At 57.2% G+C, this 20065-nt stretch overlaps 7 protein-coding genes across 7 annotated transcripts; 5 read left to right on the plus strand and 2 right to left on the minus strand.

Moving 5' to 3' along the window:
• The first annotated feature begins 1073 nt into the window (after window positions 1-1073).
• GGS23DRAFT_195370 (uncharacterized protein) lies at window positions 1074-2021 on the plus strand. Its single transcript, XM_051511746.1, has one exon. It carries the CDS (start codon window positions 1206-1208, stop codon window positions 1794-1796), a length of 591 nt encoding a protein of 196 aa, XP_051376493.1. The 5' UTR covers window positions 1074-1205; the 3' UTR covers window positions 1797-2021.
• GGS23DRAFT_195369 (uncharacterized protein) lies at window positions 2022-3514 on the minus strand. Its single transcript, XM_051511745.1, has 2 exons — window positions 2604-3514; window positions 2022-2415 (listed from the first exon to the last, which is right to left on the minus strand). The coding sequence occupies exons 1-2, from the start codon at window positions 3243-3245 to the stop codon at window positions 2248-2250; spliced, it is 810 nt and encodes a 269-aa protein (XP_051376494.1). The 5' UTR covers window positions 3246-3514; the 3' UTR covers window positions 2022-2247.
• A 1722-nt stretch (window positions 3515-5236) lies between these two features.
• GGS23DRAFT_549926 (uncharacterized protein) lies at window positions 5237-5858 on the plus strand. Its single transcript, XM_051515257.1, has 2 exons — window positions 5237-5381; window positions 5445-5858. Exons 1-2 carry the CDS (start codon window positions 5367-5369, stop codon window positions 5667-5669), a joined length of 240 nt encoding a protein of 79 aa, XP_051376495.1. The 5' UTR covers window positions 5237-5366; the 3' UTR covers window positions 5670-5858.
• A 3488-nt stretch (window positions 5859-9346) lies between these two features.
• Window positions 9347-10290, plus strand: GGS23DRAFT_195644 (uncharacterized protein). The gene is made up of 3 exons (XM_051511747.1): window positions 9347-9613; window positions 9661-9737; window positions 9801-10290. Exons 1-3 carry the CDS (start codon window positions 9446-9448, stop codon window positions 10009-10011), a joined length of 456 nt encoding a protein of 151 aa, XP_051376496.1. The 5' UTR covers window positions 9347-9445; the 3' UTR covers window positions 10012-10290.
• A 2094-nt stretch (window positions 10291-12384) lies between these two features.
• On the plus strand, window positions 12385-13972 carry GGS23DRAFT_549967 (Ctr copper transporter). Its single transcript, XM_051515258.1, has 2 exons — window positions 12385-13156; window positions 13243-13972. Exons 1-2 carry the CDS (start codon window positions 12671-12673, stop codon window positions 13348-13350), a joined length of 594 nt encoding a protein of 197 aa, XP_051376497.1. The 5' UTR covers window positions 12385-12670; the 3' UTR covers window positions 13351-13972.
• Window positions 13973-15394: 1422 nt separating this feature from the next.
• GGS23DRAFT_549969 (uncharacterized protein) lies at window positions 15395-16913 on the plus strand. The gene has a single exon (XM_051515259.1). The coding sequence runs from the start codon at window positions 15514-15516 to the stop codon at window positions 16315-16317; it is 804 nt and encodes a 267-aa protein (XP_051376498.1). The 5' UTR covers window positions 15395-15513; the 3' UTR covers window positions 16318-16913.
• Window positions 16914-18273: 1360 nt separating this feature from the next.
• Window positions 18274-19672, minus strand: GGS23DRAFT_195892 (MADS box protein). The gene is made up of 3 exons (XM_051511748.1): window positions 19065-19672; window positions 18758-18892; window positions 18274-18640 (listed from the first exon to the last, which is right to left on the minus strand). The coding sequence occupies exons 1-3, from the start codon at window positions 19314-19316 to the stop codon at window positions 18368-18370; spliced, it is 660 nt and encodes a 219-aa protein (XP_051376499.1). The 5' UTR covers window positions 19317-19672; the 3' UTR covers window positions 18274-18367.
• Window positions 19673-20065: the final 393 nt, after the last annotated feature.

The raw sequence follows: 20065 nt of genomic DNA on the forward strand, positions 1-20065 counted from the left end.
CGTTGCGTGTACCTACTCAACTCAGTACACCGGATGGTTCGCGCTTACGGGGGAACGAAGCTGATCAGCATGCACGCAGAGCAAAGAAGAAGAAAAAAGGGACCTGAAAGCGTTCAGCTTGCGCCCCCTGGCAAGCCGGTGAGGGAACAAGATGATGGGGAACTGAGGTGCTGGAGGCTAGCAGGGGGGGGTGTGGAAGTAGGTGGCGTCGTAGGTGCGTGCGGCCCATCCGCGATCCCCTGCCGGTTCTTGCGCTAATGCAGTTGACAAGGGCCACTGATCGGTCGGCCGTGTGTCCGTGACCAGGGCCTATCCAGATGCGTGGCAGCGCGCCGGGTACCTCCCTCAGGCACCCCAGGCGTGTTCCGGGTCGAGTTGTTATAGCAGACACATCTATAATACTAGTTACATCCGGTAGCCATAATATGAGCATAGATACATCTAGCACCCAGAGCAGATACACTTGTATACTGACGGCACTATTGTAAACAATATACAGTATACAACAACATATATAGCAGCAGCAGCTATTACCTTTGCCTCCTACCGAGTAGTAATATATGTGTACTAATATATATGCTACGTAGCAGTAGCGTCAGCCAAGTCAGGAGCCACACCTTAGGTACTTACCGCCTGCCTTAGGTACCTACCTCCTCTACCTACCTTACCTCCTAGGAACCTGTAGGTACCTAGTAGGTAAGGTAGTACCTCCACAGCTAGGGACCTTAGGTATTATCTCAGGTACCTACCTACCCGCCCGTCCATCCACTCAACCCTGGGGAGAATGCGTAGGTACCTCCATGTACGCGCGCTATGCCTCTGGCCGCCAGGTACCTGCGGCAGAGATAGAAGTACCTAAGAGGTGGACATGCAATTGGCTCGGGGCTGATCAGCCCTCTGTCGAATCTCGCAACCCTCCCCTGTCCGACCCGGAACTTCATCGCGCTTGGGAAAGGGGGATTGCCATCGGGATTAAAACATCGCTGCTTATCATTACTCACATAGGATGGCACACTTGTTTTTCTTCTTCTTCTCCTTCTCCTTCTCCTTCTTCTGCTCGCCTCTCGCCTGCACCCACCACCGTACGTACGCCCACACGTTGCGTAGGTACATTTGCCTGCCTGCCTGCCTTGGGCAGGTATAAATGGGTGAGTGACTGAACGAATGAATGGATTGGTGAGTGACCGGACGGAACCCGTAAATGCATGCGTGGTTTATGTTATATGCTGTTGTGTTCTATTCTGCGGTACGGCATTGGCGCCGTATGCTATGGCCGGTATGGTATTGCCAACGGCAATGCAGGCCGCGGACGCTTCTACATCCCATCCCATCCCATCTCATCCCATGCCTCTACCTACCTCCCGACCTGCCTTACATTAGGTACTATTGCACACCCATACACACATGCCTTAGCATGTAGCCCCGACGTTGATGTCTCCTTCAGGATCAATATGTACGTACATCGTTACCCCTTCACCCATCTTGCACCTAGAATGTTCGTATTTCTCGCGTTCTCGCCTGACCGTCCCGTAGGCGAAGTCCCTCCTCAGCTCCCCTGCGATTTTATTGTCTTGGCACACCATCCGGCGCGGCGCAGTCCGATACGGTCTAGCTCGGCCCTTCAGCTGGCTCGGTCCAGGGAACGGGCCTTCTTTTTTCTCTCTCTGGCCTCGCTCTCGCTCTCGTCTCTCTCTCTCTCTCTCTTCTCCTTCGCGTGCGCAACACGCACTCTCACTTCCACGCACATGACACACACACACATACACACCACACGTTCACGCGCAGAGTGGGAATAAGCTTAGATGGAGGCTACCATCGCTCCGGGACGACAAAATACCACAGTGGCTCTTAAGCAGCCAGCCTATAGGCAGAGCCCCCGGCCACCAGAATAGAGTCGATCTAATCTCATGTGCCATTACATCGTTCTGGGGTATGTACATACATACAGATGTAAGCAAGCCATAGAGAAACCCGCCCCGGGAACAGAGGCGTGCGCTGTTCGCGTCCGTGGCGCTCGCCATCCCTCGAATTAAAGCATGCCACTGTCATATTGCCGCCGACAATCCTCGTGCTATTATCAAATGTGCAGTAGGCATGTATGCACGTATGTATGTACATGCATACATACACACGCACCACTACGACCACATAATGCTGCCGCTGCCACTACTACTACTACTACTACTACCACCACCACCACCACCACCACCACCACCACCACCACCACGCTACTACTACCACTACTAGCTACCTAGCCAGCCAGGTGGCTCGGCTTGAGGAGAAGGGAGGAGGAGAAGCGTCCGTTCGGCACAAGCCTACAGGCCCGCGGCCCTGCCGTACCCGCACCCGTGAGTAGTAATGGCACGTACCCGACTCGTGCAAGACACCCAAAGAACACGGCATGCACGATTTGCTCTATACCTATCTCCCCTTAGCATGCTATATGTACATCTATATCAGACAGCTGTCCGGCTACCTGGCAGTGCAGCATGCCCTGTTGGCGTCACCGCAGATTGCATGCCCATCAGAGACGGACGCGTTTTGAATGGTGTCAATGCAAGCCACCCTTCGTCCCGAGATGGTACCCAAGAAAAACTACATACCAATACAATGCCTGCGGATAGGTAAGCCATCGAGTAGGGGGTGGCATGGTCCTGCCGAAAGAGCCTCATCGACACCACGGAAATGTGGCTCGTGGCCGAATGGGCTGCTCTCCGCTCCCCCCCCCTACACTCCTCCTTCTCTTCCTCCTCTCTCCAGGCACCCGGTCTCCCTCTGCCTCTCTCCCCCTCTCGCGCAGGGCCGCGTGGGATGATGGGGGGAGGACGCACCGGCAAATAGCCAACACGCAAATGGCGGAGTGGTCGAAAAGCTCGATCGCTGGCTTGGTGGCCCCAATAGATAAAATATGCTTGCGTGTGCCGCTCGATGCAGGGGGAGTCCCTGAAAAGGAGCGTCTGGGTTGCACCCCGTCGTTGGAGAAGGGGGGGGAGGGGAGAGAGGGAGGGTATGTATCTATATGATTTGTCCTGAAGATACGTACGGTACAAATACAAGAAGGGAGAGAGCATGGGGAGATCATGAGATATGGGGGGGTGGCGCGCGGGAACGGATGCGGCCAGCAATTCGTCGGGCTCGTTCCCCTGGGTCGAGTATCCCGCAACCCGATCGGCTTCCAGAGCACAGGCAGAGAGGGTTTCCGTCCGCACGCATGCCAATATCCATATATGCACACACACACACATATATATCTATATACTACGTAACATGGATATAGGCAGGTATGTGTATAGGTAAGGTCTTCACACATACCTACCTACCCACAAATGGCCTCAACTGGTGATGTCGTACCGCAGCGAGAGCCGTAGGCTAGATAACTTCGTTGGCTGCGGATCGCAAATCCCTCGTCGAGATAACCCGTACCTTGTTTTCTGGGTATTGCTTTTTTCCCCCCCTTCCTCTTCCCCATCTCGGAGGTAGTAGTGCTTATCCCGCGCCGCCCGTTGCTCGGGGATATTACTGGAGTTTCTGGAGCAGGAGACGACGGCAAAGAACGAGCCGAGTCGTGGCCGCGACCAGAGCGCGTAGTCAGACGGGAAGGAAGACGAAGAGGAGGCAGAGGCGGAGGAGGAGGAGGAGTCTTGTCTGATTCTGGGAATTTTTAACGAAGAGCGCTGTAGGTATCGCCATCGGTCTCCCAGCGCTACTCTTCTCGTCGATATCCATCCCTCTCGGGTCGCGTCTAGCTTGCGTTTAATCGCGAGGCCGACGATGCTTGCCCCATTACCAACTACACGAGGGTAACACACATGTAGGCCCGGCTGTTCCGCCTGCGGATGGCAGGAATGGCAGAACCCTATCCAAGACACAGGCACCATCTCGGGGATTTGCGTGTGTGCGTGATCGGGATGACACTGTAATACCTGCCACATCTTCCATTTTTAGTCGAGGAATCCTACGCTTGAGTGGTATTGCAACAGAGAGTCGAATCGTCTTTCACATTTGGCTCCGTGTCTCTCCCGTGTCACCACCGTCCGTTGGAGATCTGACCTCGCCGTACGAGAAGTCAAGTAAGTCGCTAAAGCTGAGCATGGCTGGGTATGTGTCGTGGGTCTCTGATTGGGCTGTACTACTAAAGATGACAAGGTCCCCTCCCCCCCCCCCCCTCCCCCTCCTCGACCTACCTACAGTATCAATCCGACGTGACGATTCCAACGTGTGAATCGGGACCGACGCAGAGATCACTCGCTGGAACCAGTGCTAAGCTTCGAGGGCCCGGTCGATGGATCAGCTTCCCCCCGAACACGTGTCTGCGCAGAGCCGTGAAATGAAGGGGCGAACGAGTGAGAAGGCCCAGGTTCCCCCCTCCCCCCCCCTCTCTCTGCCTGTCCGTCTCCTATCTCCCCGGGCGCAGCACGAGACCACGGATAGCACAGGTCGAGGACGGACGGGAACTGCACCGCTCACACAGATACCACAGGGCAAGGTCGAAATCTATGTAAGACCCTTTCACAGCGTAGCTGTGTGGCGCGAACAAGGCGGCGAGTCGTATGGAGGTCGTAGGCAACCGACACGTATGCATCCCATCTCGATAGGTATTTCCAACCTGGTTGATGGGAATCGCGAGAACCCATCTCGGTACCGGGTTGCTGCTCATCATCCATCCACAACGTCCAACCGCCCATCCTCCCCCCCAACCGTTCCCCCATCCACCCATCCATCTATCCACCCACCTATCCACCCACCTATCCGCCCACCTACCTATCCATCTACCTACCCATATATCGTCAGTAGGCGGTAGGTATGTGTATACGTACCGACCTTAGTCCCCCCCCTCTCGCGCGTTCACCCCCTTTGCCCCCCGTTTGGGCGTCATACGTGCTACGTACTGCCCACCGGTGCGCACCGTATGTAATGTGTATACTATACGTGTGTACGTGTGTATCGTAGTGGGCATAGGCGATACGCAACCACAACGCGCACAATAGGCGAGAATGCGGGATCCGCCCGTGCGTGCGCTCGGGGTCCAAGGTCCCCTCTTTGCGCTCGATAGCGTAGCAGGCGGAAATGTCTCCGTGCACGCGTGTGACCCTTCAATTCGACCAGCGTCAGGCCTGCACTGCCGCCCCCCCCCCCCCCCGTCCGCTACCGGCGTGCCCAACATTCACATAGGTACCCAGAGAAATAGAGATAGTACCCAGAGGAGAGGGAGAGAGGAGAGAGAGCGGAGATTCCTATCCACTCCGTTCTACGGTATGGCCTACACAGGGCATCTTCTTTTCTTCTTGTTATTTTCTTCTTTCCCTGGAGAGAGTGGGTAGCCAGTCTAGAGCCTGGACGATCGACTCTGGGCGACAACGCGATGCATGCAACGTAGGTATGTAAGTAATATGATAAATCTATACGATGTATCTCTCGTATGCAGTGCAACTGATGAAAAAAAGGATTGGCAATCACCCCTTCTCTTCTTTTGCTTTTTTCTCTGTTTTTCAACTCGGGCTTCTCCTCGGACGCCCACTGGGGGTATGTATATATTGTGTCGGTATATATGCCTACCTCTCCTCATACCACGTAGTATGAATGCCTACCTACCTCCTCTGCCCACCTCCGGCCGTGGGAGGACGGAATACGTGGGAGATACCCGCGAGACACATCGTGTGGAGAGGTGATGCATGCGGTCGCGGCGAGTACCTCCCTGGAGTACTCGATGTACTAGTATCATCGCCCTGTCCCCTTCGCAACAATTCGGCCTGGTCAGTTGCCAGAGGGAACGACGGGACGGGGTTTCTTAGGGCTGTCCTCGGATAAATACAAATGAATGCAATATATGCGATGCGCGGTATCGCATATTGTATATGCTCTCGATGTCCCGTGGAATACCGGGGTAGTGCACCTAGCCGGCCTCCCTTGCAGCCTCGGCACCGCCCTCGATCCGCCCATCCTCATCGTTGACACCGTCCCATCCCACCTCATCCCTAATCCCTACCTAACCTACCTACCTCCTACACCATACTACGACCTGCCGTGCATAGTCCATTCCATCCCTGGATAGCTCCCCGTCTGCCACATCCAGCCCTCTGCCAGCTCCCCACATTCCAAAATAACATGCCGCACCAAGCTGCCCCAGCGGGCCAACAACGTGTGAGCACCCGTGCCTGTCCGGAATCTGGTCCGTCACGCCTTGCTCGTTACAGGTTTATAGTGCCATATCATATCATCATTTGCCAGCATCCCCCAGACCCTTAGCAGTGCGCAGGAGTACAGGCAGACCCTAGCGTCGAATTCTTGATTCGCTCTAGGCGGTCGACCCTTTCTTTGGTGGCATGGTACGACGGCGAGGCCCATCCCCGAAAGAAGCAACCGGCTCGGCGACACGACCCAACCGAGGTCGCGTCCATTCCATGCGTCTCACCACCGAGCAGGCTCGCAATTCTAATATAGAGAAAAGAAAGACCTGCGTCGAGAGCATTCAAGTAGCATCAAACTGCATGCTGATAACCGCGTCCGACGCACTCTCGCCAGAAACCAATACCTACGTATAGCCCGCGCAAATCTCGCGCCCACACCCACATATTACAGACATCATATGCAATACCTGCCTACGTGCCTACCACGCACATCCATATCCATCTCGTGCCACCGCAGGACGGCGTCCCGTTCATTGCTCTCCCCAGCTGGCTACTTACCGCATTCGGACCCTCGACCGAGCGACCCGAGATGTGTTCGTGTGGATTTATAATGATGGCGACACAAGCTAAGAGTCCCCTTCGGAGGTAGAAGCGCGTCCCGAGAGTGCCTAGGGGTTGGACCGCGAAGCAATTTCATGGCCAGTCTGTGCCGGCTGAGCCCAGCTCCTGCTGCGAGTTCGCGTGCGGCGGTGAAGGTGGTGAGAGCCCACCACTACCAGCCAAGGTATACCTACCTATATATTAATTGTTCGGTCCTGTCTCTTGGGTGTGGGCGCCGGGTCCGGAGACGATAGGCGCGGTGCCTCGCCCGCAGCACCACGTTCGGATGGGCTGGGTTCTCGTGATGGACGAGCTCGTCTCCCTTTCCGGCCTTTTCAGCTGCTGGTAAGCCCCTGGTCTTGCCTCTCTTCGGAAGGAATGCGGGACATGGCCGATCGCGTCGCTAGAAGGGCTGTCTGTCTCTTCCACCAGGCGACTAATATTAACTGGGCAGAGGTTCCACGAGCGGAGACTTATAGGGGAAAGGGGTGCTGGGGGCCACAGCATGATGAGCTTCCTGCTCTGAGGGGACGGAAATGTGCGTTCCTTAGCGGTTTTCGCTGCTGCCGAAGACAGGGGGCTCGCCGTGTAGCCATCCACGGCTTTGGGTCAGTCCCCTCTAGCGTACCGCATGAGTCCCCGGGCTGGCCACAGCCTGCTCCCGAAACACAAACGAGCCTCATTATGGAAAAACGACCCGTCCATTTTGTCCGAACGTTTTTGGCTGCTTATGGCTTTCGATAGGGTTCCGAGCACTTGCCAGATCTGATGTCTCCACTAGAAATCGATCCACAGACTCGTCGCCAGGTCTAGGGCGGTAACGATTTGATTGTCCATTGCATACGTACGGTGCCTGGACGGGTGGCCTGCGACATGCTTCTACAAATAATGGGTTGACGCGGGCTCGACGGACTGGCGGCAGCCACCCACTATACAAGATCGTCAGCACGGGCTCGCCACGTTGTGTCTCCTACCCGACACGTCTGATCGGTAGGAACTATTTGCAAGCTGAGAAAGCAGCGGCCCACCAGTCATGTTCGCGCGCGCGCAGGCAGCGCGTGTGCTTCCCAACTGTGCGTCGTTGTATTTTCAGCTGCCGAGACTCAGACCGGCAATCTACGTTGCTGCCGCTCTCGAACTCTGTGGACTGCACACGTCTGTGGGGAATCGCTAATTTGTCCCTTCTACGCTAGAGACGTCGACCTGAACGGCCAAAGCCCGACATAAGATTGCCTAGACTTCGTTCAACAATATCGAGTTCCAATTGCCAAGGTTGGGCACCGTCTCGAAAAAAAAAGGGGGGTTTTCATTTCAGTATCGACCCTTCCCCCCCTCCCCCTCCCCCAAAGATGCTCTCGACTCGTTCACTAATCAGAGTTTTACAGATGTAGCCTCTTTCTTATTGTGATTTGCTCTATGACACGGCCACATAGCGGATCATTAAGTCAGGCTGTCTTCCCGGTGTATCGAATCCGACGAGGGATCACCGAAAGCCTACCCTATCCAGGCCTCCACACAAACATATTAGTGCGCTCGGTTTACGTTCGGAATCGGACCCTTCTCTATACCCAAAATCTCTAGGGTTGCCCATCTGAGCCCACGCTGCTTGTTTTCGATTCCAATATGGGCTTCGTTCATTTCATTCTCTCAATTTCTATATTCTCCGTTGCGGCTCGACCTCTAGGAAACATCAAGAAGTCATCCTACTTAAGACGTCGTCCTATCTCAGTTACATCCGATGTGGGCCCGGTCTGATATGGGCTAGGTATATACGTAGGTAGCATTGACGGCTTAATAGGAAAATTATAGGTAGGATGGAGACCGGAGCCGCACGACGGCTGTCTTTTGGGGCATATCTAATTCCCCCTCTCTCCATCTTGCCGGCGCCGCCCGCTGCGGGTTAACGGTTGAATCCGGGCATGTGCCGCTCGAGTCCGCGCTGAGCGGTTGCCTAACGAGGGAAAGATCGGTAATAGAGAGATGGCAAGTCTCGCGCCTCGCCGACTGCGTCGAGCTGCTACTGCGGACCCATTCTCAGCTCTGCGCGGGATACGACCCTGCTTACCCCGGAAGGCTAGCACCTTTGCGATCTTACCACACTACTCGTACACGGGCTACCGGTGGCGTACGCATTGAGCTAGTGGCGGCAAGGGCATGACCGTTCGGTCTATCCCTCAAAATATGCCCGTCCCCTCGATATCCAGACTGCCGAGGGCCCTGAAGTGCCGGGCGGTCGCTGGTCCCGATCCCCCTTAACTTCACATTTGTATGTGTGGTGGTTCTAACATTTTTATGCTTCGTGCAGGAGTCGAAAAGTAGTCAGAGAAAATCTCGCAAATCTCCCCAATATGCCCAGCCCACAAGTTGGGTCAATCGATCTTGACAATATCTCGTGTTGGGAGCCTCTGAGTTCGGGCATTCGTTCTTCTAGGTGACTGCCACGCAAGTCGTGAATATCATTGTTAGGTAATATATGTTCGTGGTATTTGGAATTCATGATAACCGCTGACCTCATCATAGCCGAGCTATTCTTAGCATGTCGACGCCTAGCCCAGCTTACAGCATCGCGGTAGGCTGGACAATCGCCATGTTATGCACCGAGTTTGTAGACGATGGAGCGATAGCGTCACATGTCTGCGCTTTATCTGGCACTTAAGGCTCATCGTAACCCCAAAGTTGGATTCCATTTGGCCGTCTTCGGTGTTGTTGGGAGTTAAATGTTGAGGTATCCCTATACCATCGTGCCTCTGTCTCTCTTCTCGCCATCGTCTCTGGCCCAGCTTCCACCGATTCACGGGGCCCTATTCCGAGCTACGTATCCCTGTCACATATCGCTCGGTTCAGGCTTAATATGGCCTAACCTCCGCACGCGGTCGACAAGGCAGGTTAGAAACGTACGCGGTTGCATAGAATCTATTGTTGACGTCGTTAGTATGTGTCAAGCGTTGGGGGATATGGGCGTTACGAGTGGCCAGACAAGGAAGGAAGAACCCAGGCACGTCGGCACCGGTGAGTCGACGAATTGTCGTTCTATACCGTTAGTGGCCCCTTGACCAAGCTTTGCCATCACAGAGACGAGGAACGAGACGAAGAAAATGAGTGGCTAGGTCGAATGAGACCTACTGCGCGCCCTCGAATGCAAGGGAGAAGAGACTGTGTCGCGTCTCAGGCTACTAGCCTACACGGCGCCACGCCGCACGAGAAGCCATATCGTTGGCCTACGTCTACAGGCAGGAAGCGCAGGCAAGCCGGCATATACCCTGCCCTGCGACATAGCCCGTAATAATCAAGCGTCGCATTCCACCCTGTTAGTCTGCCACGCCGTGCGGTCCTGTCTAGTCGTGGCGGCCGTGTGTCTGAGCATGAGACGGGGCCGCGAGACGGGCGCTGCTAGCCGGCTCCACACCGGAGGAATGCAGAGCCCGCGGCCAGGAACGGCGAGACAACACCATGCCATCACATGTGCTAAGCACTGTGCAGCAGCGCAGAGAGAAGGGGGAGGGGCATGGGCATTCCTGAAGACGGCTCAGGCTGTCTTATTTATCGGCCGCGCGCCTAGACAGGCAGACGGACGGGGTGCGGCAGTGCCGCTTTGCCGCGCTCGCACACGATGACATTCTCGACGCCTGAATTCTGCCCACCACGGGCGCGAGCGAGGGCCGCCGCGGGGGGGGGGGGGGATATTCTACTCCTCGCAGCACACGGCTAGAAGCCACGCAGGTGGAAGGTTGAGCCACCATCCTCGGCCACACTTCGCCACCACTCCCCCCTTTTCCTATCTTTCTCCCTCTCTGTGTGTGATCTTCTTTGTCCGAGAGAAGATTTTGCGTTGAGCGGAGGTATGTCCCGAAGCGGCGGCCGAGGGCAGGGGTTACAGATAGACGCAGACGCGACGACGGAGAAGAAAGGGAAGGGCGGTTTCTATTCCTGTGGGTGGGTGTGTGTGTGCCAGGAGAGGACAAAGACGGGGGCAAGCAGTCCTCGGGGCCGGGGGCGTGGATTGTTTCTTGTTTCTTGCTTTTGCTTTCACGGCGTCAAGGGGCCACTCGTTCGCGGGAGGCAAGGCGGGCGCCTCCCCGCGGCCGGGCGACCTGCGCCGTGTGCCGAGGCTGGGGGCCTCTTGGGCAAAGAGAGCGCGCGGCTCTCGATATCGTCAGCGCTGTCATCGCGAGGGCGAAGGCGGCGGTGGTAAGGCAGAGGAGTGATTAGGTATAGCGGTGGTTGACAAAGACGGCGCAGCGCATGGCGGTGCCCTGCCTGCGGGAGCCACTCGGTCTGCGGAGCCGTGGCTGCGGGCTAGGTAACGTGCGATGGGCCCCGTAGAAGGGCTCTCCTCTGTCTTTCTGGCCGGATGTCTACGCGTTGCGGTTGCTGTGTCGTCGCCTTCGAGAAGCGGCATGCAGGTGTAGGGGGTATTGTATGGTATTATATTTAACGTCTCGCATTCTATCTAAACAAGATAATGGTATGTAGGTGGGGTAACTCGAACGGAGGTTGGGGGGTTACTTGGGTACCGTCTGGATCCATCGATGGCTGGCAGCAGCGGCGGCGGCAATGGTAATAATAGCAACGATGGCATTCGATGCAGCGCAGCTCCCATGTGCTATCGAGGCTAGAGTGGAGGTCTCCAAGCGGTTCGGTTGTAGATACACGTACATACGTGAGGTGTGTGTGCGATGGTTGCACCGGCACCGGCACGGCGGCCGCGCTGTGGGCTGGGCCAGGGGTGGGCGATCGAAGGTGAGGGACGGGCGAGATCTGAGGTGACGGGCGAATCGGCACGCGCAGATCAGACCGGGCCCCTACAAATCCGGGTTTGGCAGCCATCCCCGCGACGGCGGGTCCCCTCCAGACAAGGGAGAGGGGCGGGCGCAGACGCTGGCGGAGAGGAGAGAGAGCATTTGAGCATGAAAGCAAAACACCTGGCCGAGGTACATTACCTCTACCTCTACCTCTACCTTACCTCGTGGGTAGGTACCTGTTCGTTGGTAGGATGTAACCTACTGCCTAGGTACAAAAAAAGAAGGGGAGGAGGGCTAACAGCCTTGTCTTCCCGTAATCACCGCAAGTACCTGCCCCAAGTACCCGTCTACCTCCCAGCCCACCAACGGCTGCTGGCCTGTCCCCGTAGAGGGCCGCTCGCAGGTACCTGGGATTAGTCGGTTCGGTACCTGCCTCTCTGATTAGTGCACGCCATCAATGCGTAGAGGGAGGTAGCTCTCGTTATTAAAGAAAAGGTCGACTTGGTCCTGGTGTCACTCCGAGTCTACGGTTCTTTCAACCTCTCCCTTTCTTATCCCTCCGTCTCCGCCGCCCATTTCGCAACCCGCCTAGGCGTCCTACTATACATATTCTTCATCTCTTCATCTGCCATTTTCCCATTAGCCAGCCGCCCGGCTGTCCGTCACCCCGACCCGGGAACAAAGTCATACATACACACACATACACACACACATGCGCATAGCTCCACCCTCGTCTTCCCATCGCTGAGCACGTCGCCGTGTTACTATATATCCAACACTTTCTTTCTCTCTCTCTCTCTCTCTCTCTCCTCCCTCTGTCTCTCACGTCTGCGCAGCCGCGCCCTTAAATCATCAGTTCGGTATATACTAGACCAACCTGTTTTACCTCACGTAGTCGATTCCCCTAGCCAGACATCTCTCTCTCTCTCTCTCTCTCTCTTCTCTCGTTATACGTAGGGGTCAGCTAGACTGCCTCACTATTACTCGATCCAGACCTTCTCGCGTTCGACGACCACAACTAGTGACACAGTGTCGCTCCCGCGCCCCGAACCTGTCACGTCTTCCCACTCACCCTTCCTCTGTCACCGACCTCAAAGTTTCACTTGGTTCCACCGGGAACACCTGGAGCAATTACTCGAACATCCGCCTGCCTCCCCCCCTCGCGCTGGAACTAGGAGCATTCACATAGATCTTGCTACCATGTTGGGGCCACGCCACGAGAGCCACGAGCACTTGGCCACGAGCGGCGACATGGACGGTATGGACATGAGCGGCACTGGCTCGTCGAGCATGCACATGATGGGTGTCTTCCAAAACAGCATAGCCACCGCGCTCTTCTCCGAAGCCTGGACCCCGAACTCGGCCGGCACCTACGCCGGCACCATCATCTTCCTCATCGTCCTGAGCGTCATATTCCGGTTGCTCCTCGCCGGCAAGGGGTTCGCCGAGCAGCGGTGGCTGGATGCGGAGATGAAGCGGCGATACGTCGTGGTGCAGGGCAAGCTGCCGGTGGCGGAGCAAGTGTCCACCGACAGCTTGGCTAAGAAGATGACGCTCACGGAGAACGGCGTCGAGGAGGACGTCGTCGTGGTTCAGAAAAGGAAGACGCACCCTCGCCCCTGGCGACTCTCTGTCGACCCCCTACGGGCGGCGCTGGATACGTGCATTACCGGAGTGAGCTACCTTCTGTGAGTATCCCGAACACCTCTGCCGGCCGTCCACCCCCCCCCCCTCTCCCTCAGTTTCGATCCATTGGATGCTAACCGACATGCAGCATGTTGGCAGTCATGACTATGAACGTAGGCTATTTCCTCGCGGTGCTCGGAGGCACCTTCTTAGGCAGTTTGCTGGTCGGCCGATTCTACAGCGTGGAGCACTAGGGCACGCCGATCAGCCACCGTTTACTCGCTTGCCGGAGGGAGCGAATCCCAAATCGCCAAGGCACAAAGCATCGATGCCCGTTAATCTACCAACACTAGGGCCATCATCCGTGCACTTGGTCGCTCGGGTCCCCCTCTCCCTCGAGAATTATCACGTGGTCCCGGCCCTAGGCTGCGGGTATCAGCCTATATGATGATGGAGGGAGGAGGGGGGTTGTGATTTGCCGCGAACCGAGCATGGCGTGGCCGCAGGACGGCTGGCGGTCCCGGGCCATTTTTGTCTTGTTTTACATACCCTTTTTGTACACTATCCACCGGAGAATTGCATCGAACCCGACCCGGCGCCCCCCCCGCCATGCTCGATCTTTGTATAGATAGGGAGTAGCGATAATGAAGAGTGCTCTGACAGCAGCTGCAGAGCTGCAGTGTCGCAGAGTGGTAAAGCAGATTCTGGGGGCTAGACTCTGGGGGAAATCGAAAACCTTCTCAAAACCGCTCACGGGCAGGGGTCAAGCGGCGACGGAGGGAGGGGAATCCCTGTCGTTCTTCTTATGTCTACTTACGTACCTAATATGCACCTGCATAGGTAGATATACTCATATTTACACGTCTATCTCCCACATTGAAACCTTAGATGGAACGCTACCTACATAGGTAGGCATGCCTCGCCTGTATGCATGTATGTCTGCCCCGAACTGCGCTGCGCGATAGGGTAAATAGGTACCTGCTCTATACCTAGCAAGTCCTATGCCCGTCTGCCTACACGTGATAACACCTCTCAGCGGCTGGGGATTCCCCAACGTCCGTACCGTTTGGGTAGGCAGGCAGGCAGGCTCTGCGGGTGTCGTCAGGAGGAGGGGGGTTCGAACGGGCCGCGCAGCTTGTTAGGCGGGTTAGAAGCTGGCTGGCTGGCTGGCTTTTGGTGTCACGGGCCTATACCTAAGTGACCGACGCACCTTAGGACAACTTACCTACCTACCTACCTACCTACCTACCTACGTCCTGGTAGGAGGCACGCAGGTACGAGTAGGGCAAGCAAAGGCCATGCGTGGCGAGGGAGAGGGGGGGGGAGACGAGAGACGGCGCGGCGGGGGCAGGCGAGGAAAGGGGCTGCTACGTGGCTATCGGCGCTCTACTTACCTATGCCTGGGGCCCAGGGCAGCTAAGTCGTGTTCTCGGCGGACGTGCGGGCGTGGTAGGTAGGTAAGTAGTATTAGAGGTACAGCACGGTGCGGTGCGGGATGGCATGCTACCTACGTCAGGCTGGGGCCCGGCAGGCAAGAGCTAGCATCGGCCTGGGCTCCCGACTTGCACACGGCTGTGCTCGCGCAGAGAGAGAGAGAGAGGGCGTGGTATGCCCTACCCACCATGCCGCGCCACGCGCGCAGCGCAAGCGAGAGGGCGCGGGCGCTATATATCTAGGTAGCTACCTAATGTCGGACGCATGCTGCGACGCGCTACACACGTGCACTCGTTACTACCCGCGCCTTCGCTCTCCTGCTCTCGTCCCCCCCCCCCCCCCCCTCACCCGCGTGCGCCGCGTATCGCGCCCGCCGAAGCCCAGCACACCTGGCTCCTCTCGGGGCCGCTTCCTCGCTCTCTCCGCCGGGTCCGGCCGGGCGGGGTTGGGAGGGGACGCGAGACGTCCGGGACGGACGGGCCCGGCGCCAGGCTAGCCAGAGTACGTACGTAACGTAACATACGTACCCCAGCGCAGCGGCTCGGGTGCCCCGTCTCGCGCGCGCACCTGTCCCGCCGGAGACGAGACGTGGCGTGCTGTAGGGGGGGCGGCTACAAACGTAAGGACCTACCGAGTGCGGGTGTATCGGGGGTGGGCCCTCGGCGCGCTCGCCCGCCCCGCCGGGTCGCCCCCTATCCCGCAGCACGGGGCTCGCGGGGCGCGCCGTCCGCGTGTGTCCCGCAACGGGTTCCCCTCCCTCCCTCCCGCCGCCTTGATTCGACAGACCGCGTGCGTGGAGGTTCCGGGATCGCTGCTAGTAATGGGGAAAGGGCACGCGTTGCCGAGGGGGGGGGGGGGGGGGGGGGGGGGCAGAATAAAGATCATTGTGTGCAAACGGGAGGGCGAGTACAGGGCGGTATAAGTGCCGCTATCTATGGCCATGCCGGTCCCGCGATCCCGCATCTGTGTTCCTGCTCGTACCTATGAGCTATCCCATTCTCCCGCCAACCGCCAGAGAGACGAGCTCTAACACGCGAGCCCTGTACACCGCCGCTCTTCACCCGGAGGGGTGGGAGCAAATCTCCTCTCCTACCCGGGGCAGCCCCGAAGGAACGCGGGCGCCGACACCCTACCTACCCACCTACCCACCGGCCGGCGCCTGTCCCTCGGCGGATCCCGACCATGCGGCATGTCCGTTCCCAGATGAGAACGGATCGTCGGCCGTTCCCACTCGTAGCGGGGCCACCGGCGCGGCAGTAAAGGTCTCCCCCCTCCCCTCCCCGGCCCGCTCCCGAAACTACCTATCAGTAGGACCAGGTCGTCGCAACAAGTCGGCCGCCCCCACCCCTGCCTTTGCTTCCTCTCTTTCGTCGTTTTCGCACCTCCTCCTGCGCCCCCTAGGTGTCGTACACTTGAGCAACATTAGGAAGCAATACTTAATAATAATAATAATAAAGAACCAGCCCGCGTCCCTCCACCAACGCACACGGCAGGACGCGGCGGACACCCCGACCTCGGGCCGCGAGCCGGAAGGACTACCTAGGAACGAAGAGATCGTGGGGCGGGCAAGCGTCGGCATCGCCGTCGCAGCTGGCAAGCCTCTCGGTCTAGCTGCTTCGAGTTCAGGCACCAGGAGGGAGGGAGGGCAGGCAGAGGAGAGTGGTGCGAGTCTTCAGCCGCAGGGCACGAGCCGCACCGGCAGCGCCGCCGTCGGCCGCCGGCCCCACCAGGCGGCTTGTCCGCGCAGGCTCGCCCCTGTGCCGTGCCGTACCGCGCCGCCGCCGTGACGTTGCGCAGGGGAAGGGGGTGCGAGCGGCCGGGAACAGCGCGCCGGCGGGGCGGATGTGTGTAGGTAACCTACCTACGTACCTACGCCTAGGCTGGTATCGCGGCTAGCCCCCTCCCCCAAGCCGGGAAAGCGGCTCCCGGAGAGGCGGAAGGGAAAGGGAGAAAGGAAGAGAGGGAGACGGAGACGGAGACGAGAGCCGTGACCGCAGAAGGTCGGGGGCAGAGGAGTGCGAAGAAAGAAAGAAGAAAGAAGAAGAATGGCCCAAGACGCGCGCGCTCCTTCCCCTTCCTACCATTACCGCTACCGCCGCTGTTCCTCTATCGCCACGACCCGACCCCGTAACCTGACCGCTACAGTCCCTTTGGTCCCCTCCCCCCTTGGTCTGGGTACCGCGCCCCGAGAAGAGACGAGGGAAGAAAGCGAGGCGTTCTCATCCTACCAGGCGCGGGACTTATTGCTCTTACAGACAACGCGGAGACTCGCTTGGCCTCCCGGCGAAGAACATAGGAACCAGAGTTCCCCTCTATCTAGGAGAATGTATTTATTACGTGCACGCGTAGGAGCGACGAGAGTCGGCAAAAGCACGCGAACGGTTGCGCTGTAGAGCAAATATCAATTTACTGGGCGTGAGGGTCTTGCGGAATCTATGCGAGGGTTGGGTCCTATCATACAACTATGCCATTTTAACGGTGTATAACATCTCACCATCCACCTGACCTATCGTAGCCCAGTAATGCTGGGAGGGAATGACTTTACCGGACGGGACCGATCGGATCGAAGGCCCAAGGACTCCTAGGGTACGAAGGAGAGAGACGGCAAGAAAGGGGGGGGGGGTTTCACGAACAGGACCCCTTGGCCAATTTTGCCTAACGTAAAAAGGGGAGATTTCTCTTTCCTGATGACGGATTATTGCCATAGCACTCTCTTCTCCCCTCCACACCTAGAGCCCCAACCACCAAAAGCAAAAAAGGTCAAATGAGCATCGCGTGGTGGGCAGACTCGGTTTCCGAATCACTTTGGAGGTAGCCGTCCGGTATCGAGATGAGCCGAGAACAGCGACGGTATCCACCACAGGAGGGGGGATAAGTCGGACACGGCCCGGAAATATGCGGCGGGGCGGGGTATTTATTCTCTTGGCCAGGTGAGCGTCCCGGCATCGACGTACGAAGGTTGTCCGAGCGGTTGATTGACGACGATGCGATCAGTCCCAATCCATTCCTTTCATTCGTGTACTCGTCAGCCGTGATTCGTCAATCATTGCTATCGTCTTCCTCATCCACTCTAGGAGCAATCCATAGCGGCCGTTCCGACTCGAGCGTAGCAAACGCTCACAATGATCGCGCCAATTAGAGAAGTGACGGGGGATTCCTCATTTGCCGCCCAACGTGTCGGTAATCCGTTGTTGCACTACGTCGAGTATATCTGGAGGAAGGTCCGGCGAAGATGTTGCAGTCGTGAAAGAAAAAAAGGGGTGGCCGGTAGTGTGCTAACTGGATCTCGCGAATAATGGTTCGTCCCACCGACAAGGCTAGCGTGCGTTGAGGAGCATACGCCGGCTGCGACAGAAGAGGTTTGATTATAGATATCCCGACGGCCGAGGGACGTGCGTTACCGAGACAGATTAGCCACTACTGGTAGGTCTGCTACGATGCAGAAGACGGCGAGAAAGGCGCCTCCCTCCCCAGTCAAAGTGCGAGGCCAGGGTCACGATCCGTTCCTCGAATCTCAAGACGCGAGTGGACCCTAACAGATGGTAACAGCCCATCCGAGTCAAATCACCAAGCGGTCGGGTCGCACATTTAGCTCGCGACGAGTTATAGTATGAAAAGACGGACGAAACTAGGAGGGAATATGGTCGCATTGTGCAGAGCAAAAACAAGACAAAAAAAAAAAAGTCACGATGACCCAACAACGCCAGACCACCGAAGCCTTGCGATTATGGTGGTGTATTCAGTGTTCAGAATGCCTCGAATGGAAAAGGAACCTCATGAATGCATTAAATTCGGGGTATCAGGCGCAAGGCAATGTCATCGCCGGAACGGCGATAGTCACGATTGATGTGAGGTATGCTGCGGCATACCCGACTGCGGAGGCATCCCGTACTGGCCCCGCTGCACGTAACTCTGGTATGCTAGCGCCTGTTGAGGATCCATGGGCACGTTCGGCATGTAGTTCGGGGGCATGTGATTCTGAGGCATTCCCGGCCGAGTCGACTGCGGCGGGAGATGCGAGTTGGGCGGTTCCTCGGGCGAGTCGCCCTGATTCCCGTCGTCGACACCATTTTCGTTCCCTTGCGAAGGCTCGGGCGCATTTAGGCAGGCCTGGTAGCACCCAGCGATTAGTCATCGAAATCAAGCATAGCCGGTTTACGTCCAACGTGTGCAATCGCGAGGAGGGCAGGGAAAAATAAAAAAAATAAAAATCCCCAGAGTACGAACCTGGATGAGATTCTTGCCCTCCGCCTTGGTGACCAGAGGCTGCAGCTTGGGGGTGGTGAAGGTGTAGACCAATCCCGTCTCGGACACGACTAAGAGTAGGACTTGCGTGCCGGTGAGGACAGATAATTCGTACGCCTGTGGAGCGGTTCCGAGATTCGTCAGCAGCGAATTGCAAAAGTTAAACCGATCGGACGGAATGGTATTTACGCGTCGGACGCGATAGCCAGGGACGGGCCGAGGAACAGGACCCGGCCAGCACGGAGGAGGAGGAGGAGGAGGAGGAGGCAGAGAGGGCGGGCGAACATACCTTCTTCATGATACCAGCCTTGCGCTTGGAGAAGGTGATGTGGCGACGCGACTTGTCGCTGATGAACTTGATCTCGATCTTGCGGCGCTCGCGGCCGGCCTTCTCGTCGTCATCGTCGTCCTCGTCGGCGATGCTGGGGCGCTGCCGCTTGATGCCGCGGTTCTCTGCAGGGCCGGGATTGCCATTGCCGACGTGGGATTCGTCGAGTTCGGTGGGCGAGGTCTGGTCGTGTTGGTCTGTGATGTCGGCCATTTTTGTCGAGGTACGACGACGGTATCACGAACAAAAAAGGCAAAAAATGGTGGAGATACTGTTTTGGTCGTGGTGCCGACGACCTATACTTGATCTGGCGTCGAGCGGAGAGGCTCTGGGTTGTAGTAGGCCGCAAAGTCAATTGCAGAAACCCGGTTGGGGCGCCTGCTGTATCGAGTCTGGTGCGCGGAAGACCGGGCGGAGTAAAGTGCGAGGCGAACGGCGACGAATTCCAAGGTAGGTAAGACGGGGCAGGCGCGTGAGAGGTGTTTGTGCGCGGGAAGGGGCGGATGTATTAGGTATTATTACTGTAGGAGGGAAAGTGCGGGTGTGCGGGTGTGCGCGAAGAGAGAAAAGAGACGAGTGTGTGCGGAAAGGAAATAAAAAAAACCCCCAATGGTGCAGACCCCCAAGGGCAAGAGAGAAGAAGAAAAAAGGAAAAAGAAGAAGACGAATCAAGTTGACGAACGAAGTCCCCTTTTTTTTTTTCCTCTCTCCCCCTTCTATTAAATGCTAAGCGTGGTTTTCGGTCTCCGCGCTGAGGGTGGATGCACGCGTCCGGGAGAGTGGGAGAGAGCGAGAGAGAGAGTCTCTGGTATGTAGGTACGTACGTATGTATGTATGTATGGACGTGGTAGCGGCAAAGGCAGTGGTGACAGTAGGCGGGTAGTGGTGGAGGTGATATCAGCAAGTAGCAGCAGGCTTTCTGACTGATCTGGTCTGGTCTGGTCTGGTCCGGTCCGGGTGTG

Source organism: Durotheca rogersii (genome assembly GCF_024521655.1).
Source record: "Durotheca rogersii strain YMJ 92031201 chromosome Unknown GGS23scaffold_2, whole genome shotgun sequence".
NCBI classification, from domain to species: Eukaryota; Fungi; Ascomycota; class Sordariomycetes; order Xylariales; family Xylariaceae; genus Durotheca; species Durotheca rogersii.

Excerpts from the sequence above, each read along its gene's own strand:
- GGS23DRAFT_195370 (XM_051511746.1), top strand. The coding sequence starts at position 1,206 with ATGCGTGGTTTATGTTATATGCTGTTGTGTTCTATTCTGCGGTACGGC.
- GGS23DRAFT_195369 (XM_051511745.1), bottom strand. The coding sequence starts at position 3,245 with ATGTGTGTGTGTGTGCATATATGGATATTGGCATGCGTGCGGACGGAA. Across the intron at positions 2,416-2,603 it reads TATCCGCAGGCATTGTATTG|AGCAAATCGTGCATGCCGTG; the intron begins GTATGTAGTTTT and ends AGATAGGTATAG.
- GGS23DRAFT_195644 (XM_051511747.1), top strand. The coding sequence starts at position 9,446 with ATGTTGAGGTATCCCTATACCATCGTGCCTCTGTCTCTCTTCTCGCCA. Across the intron at positions 9,614-9,660 it reads GCACGCGGTCGACAAGGCAG|TATGTGTCAAGCGTTGGGGG; the intron begins GTTAGAAACGTA and ends TGACGTCGTTAG. Across the intron at positions 9,738-9,800 it reads ACCCAGGCACGTCGGCACCG|AGACGAGGAACGAGACGAAG; the intron begins GTGAGTCGACGA and ends TTGCCATCACAG.
- GGS23DRAFT_549967 (XM_051515258.1), top strand. The coding sequence starts at position 12,671 with ATGTTGGGGCCACGCCACGAGAGCCACGAGCACTTGGCCACGAGCGGC. Across the intron at positions 13,157-13,242 it reads TTACCGGAGTGAGCTACCTT|AGCATGTTGGCAGTCATGAC; the intron begins CTGTGAGTATCC and ends TAACCGACATGC.
- GGS23DRAFT_549969 (XM_051515259.1), top strand. The coding sequence starts at position 15,514 with ATGAGCTATCCCATTCTCCCGCCAACCGCCAGAGAGACGAGCTCTAAC.
- GGS23DRAFT_195892 (XM_051511748.1), bottom strand. The coding sequence starts at position 19,316 with ATGGCCGACATCACAGACCAACACGACCAGACCTCGCCCACCGAACTC. Across the intron at positions 18,893-19,064 it reads AGGCTGGTATCATGAAGAAG|GCGTACGAATTATCTGTCCT; the intron begins GTATGTTCGCCC and ends ACCGCTCCACAG. Across the intron at positions 18,641-18,757 it reads AGGGCAAGAATCTCATCCAG|GCCTGCCTAAATGCGCCCGA; the intron begins GTTCGTACTCTG and ends GGGTGCTACCAG.